Here is a 23602-nt window from a genome sequence, read left to right on the forward strand (position 1 = left end):
GGTGAGGAAACCCCCTCTCCCAATGCAGGTTGGATCTTCTTTTAGAATTCTCTAGAGCACTGACAAGAGACTTGCCCAAGGCCATGAAGCCAGAATAAGTAAGAGGTAAGACTTGAATTTAGAATTCCTGATTTCAGTGTTAGCTGTCTTTGCTTTCTTATGTAGCCTAGAGTAAATAAATATTATTGTTGTTCAAAGCAACTTAAAATAATGTCCTGAAATAGTTATCTCCTTTTACAAAGCAATGGATCAAGTCCAATGCCCAAAAAAATAAATATGCATTTCTGATTATTTCCAGGTAGTAGGTGGGAAGGTATTTTTTTTTGAAAGCAAGGTTTGTTTGTTTTTAGCTCTCTGTTTTCTCCGTATGTTAAGTCGTTGGCGCAAGTACCAAAGGAAATAATTAGGTGGTTAAGCTCGTCCTTGATATTAGCTATCCAGATACTTCATTTATAGGGATTTCAGGCCCTTTGTGCCTTCTCATTCCATGCAGTTTTTGCCCATGTCTTTCCCTGAGCTGTGCAAAGAGAAAGAGAAGATCTCCCCCCCTCCCTACAGCAACATCTATGAAGCCTCTTCTTCGGTCTTCATATTTGACCAGGATTCCAATGCAGCACTCAGGTCTCCTATCACCTATACAGAGACATTCTCCATGTACTAGTTAAATAATTTTTGTTATGGAGTATTTGTTGCTTTGATTTTTTCTTTTCATACTGTATCGGTTTAAAATGAACTTTCGGCGTTCACTACGCTCGATAGGCCACCTTAAGACTCAAGAATGAGCCGTTAACTTGTTGAACCACATCCAACTTATCTTAAAACTCTAGTCTCTGATCCTCAGAGAGCAAAGCAATTCACAGATCTTCCCAAGCGCTCTGGCGGTCACTGGTGGCAGCCTAGTAATTTGGGAGACTCAGGGATGGACACCCACCCAGTAAACACGGGGTGTCACGCAGAGGGAGACATTGGAAGACAGAAAAAAGTAGCGAGAGAAAGCAGAGGACAGGATCAAGTTGCTTGAGAGGAAAGAGCTCTGTAGCTACCACCCCCAGGTTTCTCGCCGCCCTCTCCCCTTGGCTCTGGAGACTGGGTGAAAAGGGGAGGGGATGCTCTTGTGAGTTGCTCCTCCTTTCGTCGGGTCGGGTGAGTGAGTGGTGTGTGATCTCCAAGTTTTCAGACTGGAAAGAGCCTGGGACGTAGAGCCCGAGCTCAGAGTTCTGACTGACTGGTCGGGAGCAGGACAGGCAACAGGCACAGTTAGCAGTCCGCAGCAACAGACGCTTTGGGAAGCAGCAGCAGCAGCAGCAGCAGCAGCACCGTCCCACCGGTATTTGAACATGGAAGTACAATAAGAAAGAGGACCCCGGCAAACTTCAGTCTAAGCGGCGCTCCAAGTCTCCCAGGCGGCTCCCCTTTTCTGTCAACATGAAAGGTCAGGCCAGGAGCGGGTGGGCACCTGGGGGCCTGCGGAGGCTCCATCTCTCAGCTTTTCTTGACTGCCTTTAGGCTAAGGGGGGGTATCTGTCAGTACCTGGCCGACCAGTGTGGGGCAGGGGCGAGAGAGATACCTGCTCCAGACTCCTGCTGGAGAGCATGGGGACCAAGGAAGGGAGGGAGGCAGCAGGCTCGGTAGCTGTCCCGTATGGACTTTTTGCCCACTCCTTTGGGGCACCCACGCACATCGCATGCGTGGGTGTGCGAGTTCATGTGTATCAGTGAGGAGGAATATGCACCCTGCAGACTACATGTGAATACTTGGAAGTCTCTCTCCCGCCCGCCCCCCGCCCCTCTTGTCTCTCTGAAGGAGTTCGAAACTCTAAGTAGTTGTTTACGGATTCCAGTTTCCAACTTTTTAATTGAAAAAATATGGTGAGGAGAGGAGAGTAATAATAATTCTTCCCAGTCATTTTTTTTCCTTTAACTTTCTCAAGCATTTCCCAGCCTCTTTCCTATATTTTTGTTTTTCTTCTTTGGGGCATTTTACCAGCCGGGGAGGTTGGTATGTTGCAGTTGTTAGTGTGTGTTTGCTCCATGATTTTGTGATGTTCTTGGTGCGCCTTCTAAACATCTGGCAATGATTAGGTGCCAGTGGAGGTTTTTAGCTGGCTTGGGAAATGTATTTGGCATCTTTCTCCGTAAGATCCACTGACTGGAAAAATAGCTGTTCTTGGTTTTGAATCTCTTAAAGTTGAAACTTAAGTTTACTTGTGTGTTTAAGTTTATTTGATGTACACATGTGCTTTCGTTGTGACACATTCAGTTTAAGACTCCACTGGATTGGATCCCCTGAAGTTTTGTTTACGGAAGTATCAGATAATATCTTACCTTAAAAAAAAATGAAATAGTTACAAGAAGGGATTTGCAAAGCATCCTTCTGTTTGGGGGAAACACAGAGTTTTGTCAGCGGGATCATGATTTATATCTTAGATAAATAATTACAGCATGGGCATCAAAGGAAATTGTTTAGAGGTTAGCATGCAATTGTATATACATGAGATTCAAGTTTCCTTTTTTGTTTTGTTTAAGATAACACATTTCAATAAACATGCAAGCAGGCACCAGTTCAGAGCTCGAATTAGGTAGTTGGATGCTTAAAAATGCCATCCGGATACAGTTACAGTGAGTTTCCAGCACTCAGAAGACTAGTGATGTGATCACTTATTCATTTGCCAGAGTCGATGTCTAAAGGGTGGAGCTTGGTAAGCCCACACACACTTTTAAGGAAACTTTTGGCACTATGAAGGCTCACTCTCCTAAAAGGCAAACCGCACCATATTGTCAGGAGTGACAATTTACATGAATTATTTTACATTCCCTAGTTATTTGAGTCCCTGCCTTAGATTTCCTATAGAGACCTACCACAAACCAGGTGAAGAATATTCCTTCTCTGAAAGGAGACTTTCTTCCTATTGGACATAGAAGCTTCAGGGTTGCGTTTTCTCATGCTGGTAGCAGGCCTAGAACCATTTAATCAGTTACCAAAAGGGGGAGTGTTCAGATTGCTAAAAGTTCCTTTTGTTATCCATTCCTGTCCCTTTGGCCAGAATTCACTCTTTCCCTTGCTTATTACCAAGGGCAGCCAGCATGTCTTACCCCCATTAACTTTCAGACTTTGAAGCCTGAGGACCCACTTTAACAGGGCAAATCACCAGTTCTCACTTCTTCCCATTTGTCTCTGCACAAATTGCAAACAAAAAGGTGGACTTTTTACAGGATATGTCATAACAATGAAATGTGTTTGTCCATGTTCTTTGCCGTTTTGATTGTACTTGTCAGCAAAAAAAAATATATTCTCCCCCCAAAAACAAGCAAACAGCTAAATGATTATTTTGAGGAATTTGCATTGCAATTGGACCAGTTTAGAGAGAGTCTGGAGAATCTTTATTTACCCACTGTGCACTCATAGTCAGTTTCCTTTCATGGCACAATTTGAGGGATACCTAAAGGCTTCTTGCCCAAAAACATTTCTCCCATAACTGCCTGATGGTAGAGCCTGAAATTACCAGATTTTTCATACTTTGTGTAAGACACTGGGTTGAAGGCCTCTGTTAAATTGTAAATACCATCTGGAGAACTAACTCTTTTGACCATTAGCACATCAGCTTGAGTTCATTTTTTGCGTTTACCCTAGCAGAAAGAATAGGACTTAAGTCAGGCATAAGAGACAAAATGGGAACTAGAAACTTAAAAGTCGAGAACATGGGATACTTTTAGGAGGCACTGCCAGGGGTTGCCCTGTTTGGAAAAGGGCCAACTGTTCTAGCCTACTGCAAACATAATATGAATAAGCAGTGAAACAGTGAAGCTGAAAGACCTAATTCAGTTTTGCACTGGATTAACAAACACAGAATGTTGAGAGCCAGAGAAGGAATGGTTCTGCTGTACTCTGTCTGGATCAGATCACATATAGTACATTGTTTCCAGGTCAAGGTGCCACATTTTAGGAGAGACATTAATAAGACAGAAAATTTCCAGGGGAATGTGGCAAGGATGATGAGAGGACTGGAAACCAAGAGGAAACATGAGAATCAGTTGAAAAAACTGGGGATGTTTAACCTGGAGAAAAGAACTGATGGGAAGGTCAGGGAGAGATGATAGCTATCTTTAAGGGTATGAAAGATTGTCATTAAGAAGAAGGATTAGATTTTTTTTTCTGATTGATCCCATAGGTCAGAACAAGAAGTAAAGAGTTGAAGTGATAGTGAAACAGAAAACTCAACTTAAGCAAACACTTCCTAACAATTTTTGTGATTCATTCATTTCAGTTGTGTCTCACTCTCTGTGATCCCATTTGGGGTTTTCTTGGCAGAGATTCTGGAGTGATTTGCCATTTCCTTCTCTAGCTCATTTTACAGATGAGGACACTGAAACAAACAGGGTTCAGTGACTTGCCCAGGGACACATAGATAGTAAGTGTCTGAGGCCAGACTTGAACACAGAAAGATGAGTCTTTTTTTTAATACCTGTTTTTTTTTAAGTTTTGAGTTCCAAATTCTATCCCTCCATCCCTCCCTCTTTTCCCTCCTCCCTCCCTCAGACCATAAGCAATCAGATATAGCTTATACACATGCAATCATGTAAAACATAGAAAGATGAGTCTTAACCAAAAAGAGTCCTAACAACTAGAGCTGTCCAAAAGTTGAAAGGACTAGTTTAGGGAATAGTGAGCTGCCCATCACTGAGTTAAGATTAGTCAGAGGCTAGATGACCAGTTTGCCAGGAGAATTAGTGACATTAGACAAGATTTTGGTAGAGGTTAGACTCTCAGGCCCTTCCCAAATCAAGAATTATGTGATTCTATGTCTAGCTAATATGACCTTGAAGAGTCAGGAACAACCTGAAAACGACCTAGATTTGTTGGGAAAAGTAGCTCATAGAAGAAATGGGCTATGAAGACAAGGATGGGATGATTTCAAAGGAAAACTGCCTGTTACAATTTTGTCTTAGGTTTGCCCTTAGAGAACCAAAGAAGCTAATGTGATCTGAGGTTCCATTAAGAGAGGCATAAGAGGGGCAGCCAGGTAGCACAGCAAGTAAGAGCACCGGCTCCAGTGTTGAGAAGACCTGGAGATCGAATCCCGGGCTCAGACACTTAGCACCCACCCAGAAACACCTGGCCGTGTAGCCTTGAGCAAGTTATTTAACCCCAATTGCTTAGGGGCGGCCAGGTGGCTCAGCGTGTGTCGGGATGATCTGGATCAAATCCGGGCTCAGATACTCAGCACCACACCCAGAAATAATAACTGGCCGTGTAACCTTGAGCAAGTTACTTAACACCGATTGTTTTTAAAATTAAAAAAAAAAGAGAGAGAGGCATAAGATCAGGGGTGGGGCCTGGTGAGGGTGGGGGTTGTTAATAGGGTTATTCCAAAGTGGAATGAGCTGCAATAGGAGGTAGTGGGCTCCCTTTCATGGAGGTCTAGATGGTCATATGCCAATATGCTCTAGAGGGCATTTTTTTAGGTATGGATTGTATAGCCTCTGAGGTCCCTTCTAAATCTCAAATTCTGTTCTTCTGTAATTATTGGCCTAAAATAGAGGATCCGATTTAGAGGTCTGCCAGTGCCCTCTACTTTTCAGTTTGTCATTGGCACTGTAAAACATTGAGTCAATCTTATATACGTGATCATATAGCATCATAAAATTCCCTCTTCTTTCCTTAATGAATTCCTCGCCCGGCTCATGCTCTCCTTTTCCCAGTCTCTTAACCTCATACAAGGTGATTTCACCATCATATTGATGTGCCCTCAAACATCCTAATTTCTCTATTACTCAGTCTACTGAAATTCCTTGATCTATTTTTACTTTCCATCTCAGCTATACTGAGAGGTGTGTGTAGGCAAGAAACTCTTGACTTTGACATTACCCACAAATGTTTTACTTCCTTGTCCATGCACCCCAAAATTCTTTTATCTGATCACAGTTTTTTATCATTCTATCTTTCCCTATATCCTACAATCCCTAACTCAAGTCTTCATTGTTACTGAAACATTCATTACTCTACCAAGGGGTTGCTGAATGCATTTTGAAGTGGCTTCAGAGAACCTATTATTAAATATTCAGCATGAGCATTTATGCTTCAGAAATTGTCAAATACTATAAATCAAGACTTGACTTACTGTTTTGTTAGTTTTCTTAAGAAAATGATGGAGAAAAAATGTTGATAATTACATTAAATGTAAATGTGTGTACTGAGTACACTTTTAAAGAGCTGGTTGTTAAACATTTACTAGCACACCCTCTGAACCCACCACCTCTGTTCTTTCTCAAAACCTTCTTCTCTTCCCTTCACTTGGTGAACTCTACACTATCCTCTACTCTAGAATATCTTCCATCCTTGTTCTGTCACCAAATTCTGATCCTGTGTTACACCCTTCATATACTTCCTTCACTGCTATTCACGTGCTGCTGAGCAGAGCTAAAGGAAATCGTGAAACTGTCCTTACTGGGTCCATGACAAATTTATGTTATCTAATCTCATCTGGGCCCTAACGAGCAAGGAAAACATTCTCTTCCTCCCTAATTGGTTTGCTATCCCACTCTCCACAGGGGTTATTTCAAATCTTCTGATCTTGCCTCAGTTCCCCCACTAACTCCCCTCCCCCACCCTCTCAGCTAAAAGTTTCTCTTTATATTTTACTGAAAAATCTGAGGACATTCAGCAATTTCTCCCCTCCTCTTCCTCCATCATTCAGACATGCCCCTACTATAACTTCAGTCTAGGCTCAGATGAAGATGTGACTCTTCTTCTTGCCAAAGCCAGATCCTATACGTGTACCCTGATTCCATTCCCTCACATCTTCTCCAGCAGATTGCTCCCCACTATCATACATAAGCACTTTCTCTCTTATCTTCAATTTTTCCTTATCAACTGGCTATTTCCTTGCTGATGATAAGCATGATTATTTCTTCCCCATCCTTAAAAAAAACCTCACTTAATCTTACTATTCACGCTTCTATATCTCTTCTCTCTTTCATAGATAACTGCCCTGAGAAAGCTGTCTTGGTGCCTCTGCTTCCAGATCTCTATAGCCAGCCCTAAACTCTCTCCTGAGCTACAGTCCTGCATCTCCAACTGACTTTCAAATATTTTGAACTGCATATGCTGTAAGCATCTCAGACCCAACATTTCTGAAACATAACTCATTGTAATCTCCCTCCAACACTCCCCTCTTCTGAATGTCCCTACTATTGTTGAGGCTGCCATCACCCTCCCAGTAAACCAGCTTCAACCTCAGAGTCATCCTTGACTCTTGAACCATCACACATAGCCAACCCATTAACAAATCTTGTTATTTCTACCTTCACAGAATCATTAGTATACATTCCCTTCTCTCCCTGCCCCCACACCCACTAGCCTGGTTCAGGCTTTTATCCTTTTGTACCTGGTTTATTTATTTATATTGGAGGCAATGCCCAGGATCAAACAGCTACTAAGCGTCTGAGGCAGGATTTGAACTCAGGTTCTCTTGACTTCAAGGCCAGTGCTATATCCACTGTACCACCTAGTTGCCCTTTATACCTGGATTATTGTAATAAATATCTTTCTCCCAGATCTCCCTGCTTCAAGTCTTTCTCTACTCCAAGCCATCCTTCTTTTCACAAGGTCAAAAAAATTTTTTAGGTGTCTTACCATGTCACCTCCCTTTTCAATGAGCTCCAAGATGAAATGTTAAATATTTTGTCTTTCATTTAAAGGAAACATAACTTGGACCCTTCCTGTCTTTCCAGTCTTTTTAAACTTGACTCCTCTCCACTCACTCTCCAATCCATCTATTCTAACCTGCTTGTGCTTCCTCAAACGTGACACTCTCTCATGCCTTTGCACTAGCTCTCTCTCATACCTGTCGTATTTTGCCCCTTCACCTCTGCCTCTTAGTTTCCCTGGCTTTTTAAAAGATAACTTAGAAGATGGCAGAGTAGAAACACGACCTCCAAGCGGCTCCAGCTTCCACCTTCCCCAATCAATGTGAAAAAGGGACTCTGAACAAACTTTGGAGCTGCAGAACCCACAAAATGACACAGAGAAGCTAACCTCCCACTGAGGACAGCCTGTCAGGCTGGCAGCAAGCTGCCAGCGCAGGGCTCTGGGAGCCCAGACCAGGCCTGCCATGAGCCGGAGGTTTTAGCCCCAGGGCGGGTCTGACCAGCCGCTGACAGGAGGGATTCCAGATCAGCAGTGGCTGTGGCCATTTCCAGAGTTATCAACACATAGATGTGAAGGACAAAGTAAGAGGTCAATGCAGTCTGGACTTTGGAACCCAGTAAGTGGGAGTGCTGGCTTTTGCCCCCAGGGAGAGAAGCCTGCTGAGATGCAGGCACAGCCTGCCAGCACCACGTGGCAGCATCAGCTCCTGGCCTGCAGAGTGTAGGGGCACCTAGCGATCAGTCTGAGGGGTATTCGCTCTTGCTTTAAACTGCTTGGATCTGGATTTCTGTCTAGGGTGGAGGTTCTGGGGTGCTTGACCAGCTTGCCAGAGCGTATGAAGGCCTCAGAGAGGGTACCCATATAATACCTTTGGCAGCTAAGAAAACCCCAGCATTTGGAACAAAAGCTCCCCTGTCTGATGGCAGAGTCCTACTATGGCAAAAAGCCCAGGGGTCAAGTGACTGAGGGGCGACATGACCAGGCAAAGGAAACAAAGCAGACAGAAGATTCCAACATTACACTCCTATTTTGGGGACAAAAAGGAGCAAAGCATGGAACAGGAGGAAGACAGTGACATCAGAACCCCTGCACCAAGAGGTTCAAAGGAAAATACAAACTTGTTACAGGCCATAGAGGACCTTAAGAAGCAGATAAGAGAAGTGGAGGAAAAATTGGGAAGAGAAATGAGAACGATGCAAGAAAATTATGAAATAAGAGTCAACAGCCTGACTGAGGAAAATAACACCTTAAAAACAGACTAACTCAAATGGCAAAGGAGACTCAAAAAGGCAATGAGGAGAAGAATGCCTTAAAAAGCCAAATTTGCCAGATGGAAAAAGAATCTCAAAAGCTCACTGAGGAGAATAATTGCTTCAGAATTAGATTGGAGCAAATGGAAGCTAATGACTTTATGAGAAATCAAGATGCTGTTAAACAGATCCAAACAAATGAAAGAATAGAAGGCAATGTGAAATATCTCATGGGAAAAACCACTGACCTGGAAAATAGATCCAGGAGAGAGAATTTAAAAATTATCGGACTACCTGAAAGCCATGATGAAAGTAAGAACCTAGAAATCATCCTCCAGAAAGTTCTCAAAGAAAACTGCCCTGATGTTTTAGAACCAGAGAGAAAAATAGAGGTTGAAAGAATCCACCAATAACCTCCTGAAAAAGATCCCAAAAAGAAAACTCCTAGGACTATTATAGCCAGGTTCCGGAATTCCCAGGTCAAGGAGAGAATATTACAAGCAGCCAGGAAAAAACAATTTGAATATTGTGGAAACACAATCACGATAACCCAGGATCTGGCAGCTTCTACACTGAGGGATTGAAGGGTTTGCAATATGATATTCCGGAGGTCAAAGGATCTGGGATTAAAACCAAGAATCACCTACCCAGAAAAACTGAGTATCATGTTTCAGGGGAAATTATGGTCATTCAGTGGAATAGAGGACTTTCAAGCATTCTTGCTGAAAAAACCAGAGTTGAATAGAAAATTTGACGTTCAGATACAAGAAGCATGAGAAGGTAAACAGGGAAAAGAAATCATAAGGAACTTATCAAAGTTGAACTATTAACATTCCTATATGGAAAAACAATAATTGTAACTTATGAAACTTTTCTCAGTATGAAAATAGTTGAAGGGAATATATATGTATATATATGAGAGTATATGGGCATATGAATATATATGTGAATGTGTGTATATATGTTTACAGGTGTACATAGATAGAGGGCACAGGACCAATTTAACAGGAAGGGATGATACTTAAAAGGTGAAATTAAGAGGTGAGAAAGGAATATAAAGAGAGGAGATGGGGAGAGACAGAATGGGGTAAACTATCTCATAAAGAAGAGGCAAGGGAAAATAGTTGTAATGGAGGGGAAGAATAGGAAGGCAAAAGGGAATGGGTAAACCCTATTCCCATTGAATTTGGCTTGGGGAGGGAATGAAATATACACTAAATAGGGTATCTCATCCTACAGGAGAGTAGGAGGAAGGGGATGAGAGGGGGGATGATGGAAGGGAGGGCAGGCTGGGGGGGAGGGAAGTTGGAAGCATCCACTTTTGAAAAGGGACAGGATCAAAGTAGAGAAAAGAACAAGTGGGAGGTGGGATAGGATGGAGGGAAATATAGTCAGTCTTTTACAATATATCTACTATGCTGTTGTTCTGCATTAGCCACACAGGTACAACCTATACTGAACTGTGTAACTTCCCAGTAAGGGTGGGTGACAAGGGAGGAAGGGAATGAATCTGGAATTCAAAGTTTTAAAATCAAATGTTTAAATATATACATACATATGTATATATATATATATATACACTATTATTAATACTATTTTTCACGTAATTGGGTAATAAGATATAAAGGCACTGGGGCATAGAGATCCACCATGCCCTACTGGAAAAGTCAAAAGGGGTATGGGAGAGAGCAGATTGGAGGAGGGGATATCCCATGGGACTGCTATTTTGGGGTGGTGGGTAGGAGAAAAACGGGGAGAAAATTTGTAACTCAAAATCTGGCGGAAATGAATGATGTAAATCAGAAAAAAATTTAAATTAAATTAAATTTTTAAAAAAGATAACTTAAATTTACCTTTTGCAGGTAACCCTTCAAGCTCTGCCTCCAGACCACCTTCTACCTCCTCTGTATGTTGATATTCCTAGATATTTTCAAGTTGTCTCTCCCATTAGAACGAACTATTTTGGCCATTCTTTGTATGCACAGTGCCTAGCACATAGCACTTAAAAGTTTGTTGACTGACCAAGACCTAGAAGGGGTCTTATTCTGTTTCTTCTTTCATAACATGATGAATATAGAATATATAATTGCACACATATAACCTATATCAAATTTCTTACCATCTTAAGGAGGAGGAAGGGGAAGGAAGGAGGAATAAAAATTTGAAACTCAAAATCTTATAAAAGAATATTAAAAATTGTCTTTACATGTAATTGGAATCAATAAAATACCACTAAAAATAAATTAAAATAGAAATTAAAACAAAAAAAAAGTCCAACACTTTCATTTTGCAGATAAAGAAATTGAAGCTCAAAGAGTTAGACAAACCTGCCCAAGGTCACATGGTAAGCGGCCAAGTTGGGATTCAAACTCAAATCCTCTTCAAATTCAATGTACTTTCTACTACTTCAGGTAGTTTGTCCTTATGTAAAAGAAGGATAATGATCCTTCCATTGGCTTAATTTATACTGATTTTTCAAAATGTTCTTTGTGACATCATTGTTGAAAAAGTATTATTTTTTTCTTAACTCTATGATAGGTCCAAGTAATTAGTACTGTTTGATATAACTGAAGTACGATCAATTCTCCATTATCTATATAAATGGAGAGAAGGGCTACAAAAAATAGGCAACTTTAAATCAAGCAATTATTAAGGGTCTACTGTGTGCTGGGTTCTTTGTTGGGTGCTGGGAATACAAAGACAATTTTAAAATTTCACATACATATTTAACTTTAAGTTGCTTTATGATTTTTTTGTTAGAATGGATTTACCTTCCTAATTAATTTTTCCTGTAAATCATTAGGGAATTCTTTTGTGTACCTTGAGTAAACACCAAACAAATGGTTAGGTTACAAGGAAAGAGTGGGGAATTCAAAATCTGCTATTGGTATTCCCCTAGGTCAATAAGCCACTTGAAATTTCCTTTAAACTAAAGACAATAATTATAGTTAGAATTTAGCAATATTTCAGTGCAATTATTGAAATATTTCTTTGTCTTTTAATCGTTAACCCATGACTCAGAAATCCAGAATTTCATGAATATTTGATCTCCAGAATTATGGAATCCAATATTAACCCTGTAAAACAGTCTCAAATTAAAGTGTTAATATAAAGCATTCTTTAACCAAACATAAAATCAATGAGCACCTCAAGAGTTATGGGAGTTCATAAATACTGCCAAAGAAAATTTAGCCCCTATGTTCTTCTACTGCCTTTTTAAGGCACATATTTGGCTTTCTAGTTCTGATGTTTAAACCTTGGTTGTCATGCTTAAGATAACTAGCACTTCTCAATGAAAGATATTCACACACTCCTCTTATGAATACCATTAACACCAGTCTACTGAGTGAGTTCAGCAAACAGCTGTCTCCATTTTTATTTCTTCTACCCCTGGAATAACTAATAACAAAATAATTACATCGTTATAAATTTGCAAAGAGCAAGTGATATATTCTGTTCCTGGAATTCTAGGATTCTTTTAAATTTATTAAAATGTGAAGTGCTTTTTAAATTGATAGCCAGGTCCACTCCCCAATATGGAGTAGGACTTAGAAATCTTGTTAAGATTTTCTAATAACTGTTCACAGTCCTTACTAAAGGACCTCTGATTCTTAATCTAGAGTAAGATATGTCATTCCTAAATCACATTCTACAGTTCTGAACTTTGGGATGTTTGTGAGTTATGATACAGCATTTGTTGCCTAAGAAACAGCTGAAAACAACTGCCACACATTACAACATACATACAGAACCACTGGACTAATTTAACACAGGGGAGGAAGATCATTGCTATTAAAACATGGTGTTCAGCTGCATAAGTTTTTATGCTTTTGTATATAAACATGCTTGAAATGTTGTTTGGTAATAGAGAGTTTTAACATGAATTAATAAGTGGTATACTCCCCCACCCCTATTCCTCTCCCCCCTCTTTCTCCCTCCCCCAAAATTCTGGACTCATCATCTTTTGATTTTCCAGGGTTTGTCTAAGATTTTTGTCCTTTTTAAGAACAAGAAAAAGCACACGCAGAGGCTGTTTCTCTACAGGTCTAAGGGGATGATTTTAGCTAAGGGGAAAACTAGAAAAAAGAGAAGAAATCTTTTCCTTCACTGTGGTAGGTGGGTGGGGGGGGAAGAGGAGATTAAAAACTGAAGGAAGTGGACTGAGTTCTTATTTTGATAGACAAGTTTTTTACAGATGAGGAAATTGAGGCCTAGAAGAAGCAAGCGGGACTTGCTCAAAATCATGGACCCAGTAATTGACAAAACCAAGACTCAAATCCAGGCCCTCTGACTCCAAACCCAATCAATGCTTTTCCCTCTATGCTGCTTTTTGGGTAAAGACATTAATCCTTTTGTCATTAGAAATGACTCCCTTAGGCAGAATTTAGGTCTGAATCAAGCACAATCCATTTTATAGGAGGTTGTGCTTACTGATGAATGAATAAATGTGGATGGTTCCCTGCTAGCCATCACCACTGAAAACAATTTGAGCATAAGCACTGCTGACAATTTTGCCATGAAAACTTAAATATTGTCAGCAGTAGAATTTCCAGACATAAATCATAACACATGGTGGGTGATCAGTAAAAAAACAGAAATTGGTGATGATGAGGGACAGTAATATATCTTTATAATGTTTATATATGTGTGTATATGCATATTATATGTACATATATATACACACAATATACATATATGCACAATTTTTAGAAGAGCATTTTATTCTCTATTCTTGTTAGCAGACTTCTTCCTAACCACACAAATCAGCTAAAGCTGGTGGGAGGTAAAATTCAAGTTTAAGCAACTGTATGATTTTCATTTAATTAAATGGAATGTGAACAGCCAAAGCTAGTGTAGTGCTTTGAAAATGTCCTGCAGATCATTTAAGGGGAATGAAACTTGATGTTTGTAATTGCGTAGCAACAAATGCCAACAAAACTAGAAATTAATATTACAGAATTAAGCTGCCAATGAGTTCATATGAGCACTCAACAACTAATGTAGACATTTAAATGTGTCATGAAAATTAAGTCAACATTCCTTCTTGGTATTTGTAATTGGTAGGGGACATGAAAAACAAATCATCTGATTCAAATAAGTCTTTGTTACTACATTATTAAAGGTACACTGACTACTACCCTGTGCCAGGGAGGTGATGTTTCGTCAAAGAGGTCAAACATTTGAAATTCTAAGTAAATCACTGGTTTACCTCCCATGCAGATTTGTGGAAGTTTCTTCCCTTCTCAGGCCTTGGGTTTTCCCTTTACAACACAGGAATCTAACAAAGGCATTTTTAAAGGAAACGATGATCCACGAATGAAAAAAAATCTGCACATAAAATAGGTGAGAGATTTTTAAAAGAATTATAATTGTAAACATTTCATAAAATACCAAGGTACTCAGAGATTCTGAGATAGAATCTTAAACACTTTGGACAGGTCATTATATCTAAAAAGGAGTGCAGGGTTATATAAAGTCAGGGTCATTTAATGCTAAAAGTCCATTTCAACTTAAACATCTCAGGTAGCATGTTGAATACTTTAGATGAAAAAGTTCATTTTTTGGTCAGGTATACTTAAGTAATTACAGATTTGTCAGAGCTGAACTTCCACTGGTATTTGGGACCCAGTTTGTTCATTTTAATTGTCATCAGTTGAGGGTACCTCTATTTCACCGTCACCATGACCACCATCATCACAGCCACTTACTCTGAAGTTTCAGAGGAATGCCCTCAACGAACTTGGGTTATAAATCAGTAAAACGAGTAAGCTTTCCCATTTGTGTAAGCTGCCCAACCTAGTGCATGCTGTGAGACTAGGGGTAGGCAAGATAGGACACTGTCCAGGGGGCAAAGCATAGAGGGGCACAAGGAAGACTTCATACTTTTGGTCTTTATTTTATTTTTATTTTATATATGTAAATATATAATCATCATAGCAAACATGAAATAAAATAGTTATTTCCATATACACAATAGAATAAAAAAGGGAGATTGCACATGTGACTTTAAATTTTGTTTTTCTTTCAAGTATCTCAGTTCAAAGCTGTCCTGCTTTCCTGTGTTTCTGACCTTTTTGTTCTTTTCTCCACATTAAAAAAATATGCTTCAGTGACCCTTTTTTATTTTATTTTTTCCCTCTAGCCTGTTGTCATCTTTCTCACTTCCCTGACCACACCCCCCCCCAAATAGACACGATCAAGCAAAATATATTTGCTCATTGCCCAGGTCCAAAGGTATATGTCTCTTGCAACTAATCCATTACCACTCTGTCAGGAAATTGGTAGCTTGTAGTGGTTTTGGGTGTGCTGGGAACTAACAACTAGCTGGGGGGAGGGGGAGAGGAGCTGGAATGTACTTAGGACACACTTTCAGATTTAGTCTTCAATATTAGTATTTTCTCACCTTCTTAAACCTGGACAATCAACAAAATAATGAACCAAATTCTAATTTGTAACATTTGTTGATTTCTAAGGTATAAAGGCCCATACTGAAAATTTAACAATCAGTTCTTATGCTGGCTCCAGCACAACCCTGGGCGTACTTTATCATTGTCAAGCCTCTGGAATCATAGTTGATCATAAACGCATGTATTTTCAGTACTAGAAAATTCTTCTCTCAACAGGAAGATATTTATGCTATGCTAAATGTTCCAGTGAAGGCCCAAATCCTTCATAGAGCAGAGATATGAAGTAGCTACAAATTTCAAATGTGGGGAGATGAGATTTTGAAATTTTATGAAAGGCAAATAACACTATGGCTGTCAGGAGTCAGTCGATAAGAATTAAGTGCCTACTATGTGCTGATACACACCATGCTAAGCACTGGAAGTGTGTGTGTGTGTGTGTGTGTGTGAAAAGAAAGATAGTTCCTGCCCTCCCGGAGTTTACAATCTGACTGAATGGGGCATTGCATCATGGAGTACCTAGGGCTGGGACAGGATGTTTCTGGAGTGAAAATTCCATAGATCAGTTGATAAGAAATTAAATTAACTGGAAAAGTCTGAAAAAAAAAAAAGCAAAGTTTTTCTCCTGCCTGATGCCTTCCAATCAGAGGGAAAAGACACTGGAGAGTGTTGAGGAAGTATTGAATATGAAAGCTGATTCTCTGTGATGATGAGATTTCAGGGGATGAGCTCATCCTGGGAGAAGCATGTATCTGTAGTCAGCATCACGACTGATTGCTTTATGGTTATTAATATCTGGCAGACCTCATTCTCCAGTCTTGCCACCTTATAGTGGATAAACCAAGCCTAATTTCAAATAAGGATATAAGAACAAAGGACTATCGAAAACACTACACAAATCTGTATCTGCAAAGTAGGAAAGAGGAGCAAGGTGGTAAGGAGGAATGTGTTCTGGATTTGGAATCAAGGATGTGAGTTCTAATCCTGCCTCTGATACTTTTTACCCAGGTAACCTTGAATGACTCTGGGACTCAGTTTCTTCATTTGTACAATAAGGGAGTTAGACTAGATCATTTCTAAGCCACCTTCATCTAGGTGGCACAGTGGATAGAATGCCAAGCCTAGTCAGGAAGCCTCTTCTTCCTGAGAGAAAATCTGGTTAAAGACACTTACTAGCTATGTGACCCTGGGCAAGTCACTTATCCTGTTTGCCTCAGTTTCCTCATCTGCAAAACGAGCTGGAGAAGGAAATGGCAAGCATCTCCAGTGCCACTGCCAAGAAAACCCCAACTGGGGTCATGAAGAGTCAGACACAACTGAAAAACGGGTTACCTTCTAGCTCTAAATTTTTTAGATGATTGTCTATCCCTGTCTGTGGCATAAATTTCACAATAACTGGTTTTATTATCTAACATTGTTTTCTGGGGTGGCTAGGCGGTGCAGTGAGTAAAGCGTTGGCCCCGGAGTCAGGAGGACCCGAGTTCAGTTCAGGCCTCAGACACTTAACACCCACACAAAAAAACTAGCCATGTAACCTTGGGCAAGTTACTTAACCCCAATTGCCCTCCAAAAGGCAAAACAAAAAACAAAAAAACATTATTTTCTTTAATGTTTAGAAGTTTGTAATTTAAAGTAGATACTACTGGAAATTGATTGAATGTTACAAAAACAGTTTCTATTCATTAAATATTTATTGATGCACTGGGCTAGGTACCTTGAGGTACCATGAGCTACAAAGATGAATGAGTTTCAGTCCCCACTCTCAAGAAACTTTCTGTCTAGTAAAGGAGATAAGAATTATACACAAAGGCCAGAGCAAGAAGTGACATCATTAGAGAGATACAAAGGGTTATATGAATGCACAGGAGAGACAGTTCACTTTTTGTGGGAACATATCAGGACATGCTTTATGGAGAAGAAGTCAATCAATCCACGGACAAATTCAAAGCTTCTGAAATGGGATTTGCCTTGAAAAATGGATGAGATTTTAACCAATGAAAATGCAGAGAACAGCATTACAAATGGAGGGACATAGCAGACCCAGTGAAGAGTTGCACACACCTGGTAAAGGGGATGGAAGTTCCTGAGGATAGGGATTGTTTCCTTTTTTTGTATTTGTATCCCCAGTGCCTTGGACATAGTAGATGTTTAATACATACTAGTTAATTGATTGATTGATTGAATGAATGAATAGGAAGGAGCTTGGCTGGAACATAGAATTTAGGATGAGAATAGTCTGGAAAGTTAGGTCAGAACTATATTGTGGAGGGTCTCAATGTCTGATTGCAAAGTTTGGACTTAATTCTGTAGTCAGTGAGGAAGCAATAAACTTAAATAAAGTGTAGGCAATTATAAGAAGTAATAAAGTGTGATTTTTTCTATTTAAATATTCAAATCTGGTAGTCTTTTTACTCAATCATTTTTCATTCTTTACAAAACACACTGCCATTTTATTTCTATTTCCTTTGGGGGGGCATTTTTTGCCTTAGTACAACTGGAGATGAGCTACTTGTCCTTTTTTTCTGTTCTGGAATGTTTATAATGTTTGCACTATAATTATAATGGTAATAATGTTACTATCATCTTTTATCATGCTTTCTTTATACCTAATAACAGCATTATTATTACTTATATTTCCTTCATCATAAGTTTAATTTCTTATTGGATTACAAATAAAATGCTGATCCCTATTAAATAAAACAAGAATTAACAACCTCCTAATGGACAAGTAGCAAAACCATTTTCCTGATTTTTGTGCATTTCCTGCATATAGAGAGCCAGCTTGGTGGAATGGATAGAGTTCTGAACTTGTAGTTAGGAAGACCTGAGTTCAAATCCTCCTGATAACCTATTAACCAAGGGCAAGTCCTGTAAGTTCCCAAAGTCTGTTTCTTCATCTATAAAAAGAGTACAATGATGGATATAGAAGCTACTTATGGGGTTGATTTGGGTCCCCAGTTGCCAATAATATATGTAAAGAATTTGCACAATCTAAAGCACTCTATGAATGATAGATATTAGCAATTTCTCCAAAATCTCAAGGATCTGTAATTTCATCATTGTGGGTACTTTGACTGATGCGATTATATCTCCTCTAGACCTTACATTGGTTTAAAGCTTTTGTGTGGCCTCATTTTATTTTTCAAATGGCATGAATCTGATAAGGACAAAAGTGATTAAATTAAGAAGAATCACAAGCATCTAAGCTGAAGCAGTAGCACCAAACCAAGCCCTCTAAAATGTGCCTTTTGAATGTGGGAGGTAGGAACAAAGAGATTTAAAACAGAATTCACTCGAATGGGGTTTCATAAGGCCAGTTTGAGCTCCTCATTTGCACTTAATTGAAGGAATATAGCTCTTGGCTTTTAGCACAGTTGTTTAGATAATCTAAAAATAAGGTTAAGTGATTTTAAAAGAAAGCATATTTATCAGGTTTCCACCATAGAATGTATCTCTAACCACATAGTATTTGTGCCACAGAGATACATTGCTTGGTTTAGATTCTTCTGGCCAGAGTCTCCTTGCATTGTGGAACTTTTGTAGACTTTGGAGGGAGGGATTCAGAAAGTTCCAAAAGAGATTAAATGGGAACCTCTCAAATACTGAATGAAAATGTGAGTCATTTTCCATTTAATTTGCTGAGTACTAATATCCTGTCAAAAGGGGCCTTTCAGGGCACACAATTTATTTCTTTACTCTTTAATTCTCAGGTTGCAGAAATCAGAAGCAGTTGATTTAGTATATACATAGATCATTATTTTCCCCAAACTAACTTAATGGATAAAAAATGCCAAAGATTTCCCTAAATTTTGTTCAACTCTGAAGGAATAAACAAGACCTTCTATCTTATTTTGTCTCTGTTTATCCCCAAAACAAGCATTGGAGCTTGTTACATTTATAAAAATTGCCTGCTGTACCTAAAATTGTTATTTTAGGTCTTAATTTTGAATAAATCATTGTCTCTCCTGATTGCATAACATGGAGTCCAGAAAATAACCAAAAGTAACTTAAGTCCACTTCTTATGATGCCATTGAGCAATCCATGAATAATTAAATCATCTACACAGTCCGTCTACTGTTTGAGGGAAGAACCTGAGGCTGTGGAGGGAAAAGGCAGATACAGTTAACCCTTTAAAATCCTGTGTCAGCTATTTAGTGATACTGCATTAAATTCATTTCATATGTTTGCAGTATCCTTTACAGCAACCATCTGGAAAGGCAGATGGAAAAGAAGAAAGCAACATAATAAAATATATACACTTAAAATAAACTTTAGAAAACTGTAGACCAAGGACAAACATTCCCAAACATAGACTTAATGTAGATGAAATATACTTTAGAGTGGGGGCAGCTAGGTGGTGCAGTGAGTAAAGCGCCAGCCCTGGAGTCAGGAGGACTGGAGTTCAGTTCTGGACTCAGACACTTAACACCCACACACATACACAAACAAACAAACAAAAAAACTAGCCGTGTAACCTAGGGCAAGTTACTTAACCCCAATTGCCCTCCAAAAAGAAAAAAAAAAGAAATATACTTTAGAGAATTCCTTTTCTGTGGCAGCTAGGTGGTGCAGTGAATTAGAGCACCAGCCTTGGAGTCAGGAGGACCTGAGTTCAAATCCGACCTCAGACACTTAACACTAAAAACTAGCCATGTGACCTTGGGCAAGTCACCTGACCCCAATTGACCTCCAAAAAGCAAAAAAAAGAGAATTCATTTCTTTCATTTTTAATATCAATCAATAAGCACTTATTAATCACAAACAGTGTGATTAGACACTGTGCTAAACACTGGTAATAGACAAAAATGAAACAGCTCTTATTGTCAAGGAGCTGACGTTCTATGGGAATACATAAAAGGTAGTAAATGAATGCAAACCTTCATTATCAAATACCTTACATGCAGCACCTGGCAGGAGGTTCCTTGGAATGCTTGGGTAGGAGCATATTTTCCACGGTTTGCCTATGATATGAGTAAGTGTCTGAATTCCTGGTTAGTGCTAGTGGGTTAATCACAGGGCATGAATACCTGTAAATGAGGAACTTGAGTTCAACTGAATAGTGAGCCAACTGCTAGAATGCACTGTGTGGAGTGATTGAAGTCCTGGTATCCACTCTTGATTGAACTATGAACTAAATAAAAGTTATTGATCCCTTCCCTCCTAAGAACCTAGTCAACTAGGTCAAACTGCAATCAAATCTATGTAATTAAAAATCCCACTTTGGAAAGAGAACAAAAAGGAGCTTCAGCCCAATCTCCAAACCTAGCCCGGGCCAAGCATAGATTTATTAAGTCCCTGCTTGAAGGCTGTGGTAGCAGAGCCCTGGTATCACTGCTACTGTCCACTGGCTTGGCAGTGAAGCTATCGCTTAGAATTCTTCCTTATTATCAGAACAGCTGTGTACTTTCAAACCAGCCATAGAGTCAGTTATGAAGGACCTTAGAGAGATCTTCTGGCTCAATGTTTTATCCCATGCAGGAATTCTTCATCCTGGGATGAATTGGGGGGGGGGGGGGAAGAAAGGGGGAAGGGGAAGGAGAAGGAAGAAAAAAAGTAAAAAAAAACTACATGATGACTTTATTTTATATTTAAGAGGAATAGTAAGTTGTACCTAATAGATTGGCAGTTTGATGTGCAATCATCTTTTTAAAATTCTACCATGTTGTGGAAATGTTTGTTTTATTTTATTAATTAAAAATAAAATAAATAAAAATGTTTTAAAAAAGAATAAAGAAGCAGTATGGCATGGGGAAAAGACTGATGGTTCTGGAATCAGAGACCCTGGGTTCAAATCCTGCTTCTATTACTAATAAATTCAGTAAGTCACTTAACTCTTTCTGGGCTTTACTATCTTCCCCTTTAAAATGGGGTAGTTTGACCAGCTGTCCTCTAAGGTCCAGTCCTAGATCTGTGATTTTAAGTAATAACTCACACTTTCATTGCACCTTTAAGGTTTATAAATTACTTTTCTTATAATAACCCTGTGAGATAGGTATTTTCTGGCTGTTGTTGAGTCACTTCAATTGAGTTCAACTCTTCATGACCCCATTTGGGGTTTTCTTGGCAAAGATACTGAAGTGGTTTGCCATTTCCTTCTCCAATTCATTTTACAGATGAGGAAACTGAAGCAAATGGGATTAAATGATTTGCCCAGAGTCACCCACCCAGCTAGTAAGCATCTGAGAATGGATTTGAATTCAGGTCCTTCTGACTCCAGGCTTAGTGCTCTATCCGCTGTGCCAGTTAATACCTCCTCAATATAAATTAACCAAATTCAACTTTGACAAAGGGATATTTACAGAAAGCTGTGTCATGGCCTGAAGTACAAAATATTTCCCAAACGAGGACATGCTCTCCCATCTACACCTTAGTCTTTGAGGAAAGTGGGCTCAAAATTAAGATGGTAACTACAAAAATACTTCCCATCATCATATCCCAGGTGCAACATAAACTATGCATAAGTTGCTCCCTTGTAAGCAATGGCTATCAAGTGGATCTCCTGGCCTGGATCCCATGAATCCCCTCTCAGAGTTGCACTCCTCACTGGGCTCTGCTGCTGCATTTCTGGTGGCTCTTCTGATTTTGCAAGTCCTCACAAGCCCCTGTAATAGAAGACACAAAGAGGAGGTGGCCTCATTCCAGACACAGGCTAGCCCAGGAGGCCATTTGCTCAGAGCTGGCCCAGTAGTAGTGGTGGAGGGAATAAGGGAGAGCATTCCTTCCCCTCCAAGCTCTCTCCAACTAAGGGAGTCTTCTTCATACCCTATAGCCTGCAAGAAGAAAGAAGGAAGATTTGGCCCACTGGTGCTTTTTTTGTGTGCACACTTGGTTCTGACTTAGCAGGAAATTAAAAAGCGTTCCATCATCACACAGCAAACTGACAGTAGTCACAGAATGTCTACCCATGCTCAGAAGAGGGCAGGATCCTCCATTCTGCTTTGCTGAAAGCAGGATCCCCAGGCACAGTTGCGGGTGGTTAACAGGTAGAACAGACTATACATGTTTAAAGAACTGGGCCCTCACAACCCAATCCCCTGCTATATGTATATTATTTTCCTGATTCTTCTTGCTTTGTACCAATCCACTTAGGTCTTCCCATGCTTCTCTTTAATCTATTAATATATTAATTATAATTATTATGTAATATATCATGGTGCAGAAAGTGTCATGTGTCACAGCTTGTTACTTTGTTATCAATTACAATTACATGTCTAATAATTAAAAAGTAAAATGGCTGCTTGTGAGTTAGTGAGTTCCCTTCTACTCAAAGTGTTCAAGCAAAGGCTAAATGACCACCGGTCAGTGATATTGTGAAGAAGCTGATGGAAGACATGGGGATGGGATAAATGACCCTTCTAATCAAACCCTAGGAATCTACAAGTCTGTGGTAGATCATTTAGTTTCCTCTGGCAAAGTTTGGAAGATGACAGTTTTTGTTTTCCTCAACATTTACTTTGAAGTTTTCATTTATAATAGATATAGATAAACAAAAGCTCTTTGTTGGGTTATCAATAATTTTAAGAGTGTCAAGGGGTCCTGAGACTAAAACATTTGAACAAGGTTGTATTAAAGGATCTTTAATCTCATTGGCATTGGTTCTCTAATTTCCTAAGGAGATGATAATATCAACCTCACCCTGTAGAATTTTTGTCCACCATCACCCTTAAGTTCTCCGTAGGAGATTTACCCAATGTTTTGCCTTTCTTTTATTGTTTTAGTTATCTTGAGGAGTAACCAGTGCCCCGTTTGGACTATCTTGCTTTGCACCCATTAGTTTTTTAAAAGCAACATGGGCCGATTGTGAAGTAGTGAGTTCCCTTTCATTGAAAGTGTTCGAGTAGAAGCTGAATGACTACTGTTAAGGGATGTTATAAAGAGGCTCATGGAACAAAGGGAAATTGTTGTCTCTCATTCATGTCATGTGATTGGAGCTTCTAATATTACTTAAACTACTTCTCGTAAGCAGGTGTCCCTTGGTAATATGCTACCCTCTGCTTATAGCCACCACAAGTCAAGTCAGTAGGCATTTATTAAATACCTACTATGTGCCGGGCATTGTACTAAGCCCTGGTAATACAAAGAAAGGCGGAAATAGTCCCTGTGCTCAAAGAGTTCATTCACAGTCCAATGGGAAGACAACATGAAAATATTTGTGTACAAACAAGCTTTATGCACCCTGAGCTGGAAATAATTCAGGGAGGGAACAAGGGGGCACTAACATTAAGAGGAATGCAAGTCTTTCTGTGGCTCCTTTTATTTTTTGTGATTATAATTTTGCGAAGATCATGGTGTTCCATGA

The 23602-nt window shown here is 39.5% G+C and overlaps 1 protein-coding gene across 1 annotated transcript in view; it reads left to right on the forward strand.

The window, feature by feature from the left end:
* Positions 1 to 831: 831 nt before the first annotated feature.
* COLEC12 (collectin subfamily member 12) overlaps positions 832 to 23602 on the forward strand; it is a 237482-nt gene continuing 214711 nt past the window's right edge. Inside the window, exon 1 of the mRNA XM_069099739.1 lies at positions 832 to 1432. Coding sequence (XP_068955840.1) covers positions 1426 to 1432 — 7 coding nt within the window. The 5' untranslated portion in view covers positions 832 to 1425. The remainder of the gene's footprint in view (positions 1433 to 23602) is intronic.

The sequence above is a fragment of the Petaurus breviceps genome, unplaced genomic scaffold, assembly GCF_028583685.1.
Source record: "Petaurus breviceps papuanus isolate PSGF00001 unplaced genomic scaffold, PetGlider_PUasm1.0 38, whole genome shotgun sequence".
Taxonomy (NCBI): Eukaryota; Metazoa; Chordata; class Mammalia; order Diprotodontia; family Petauridae; genus Petaurus; species Petaurus breviceps.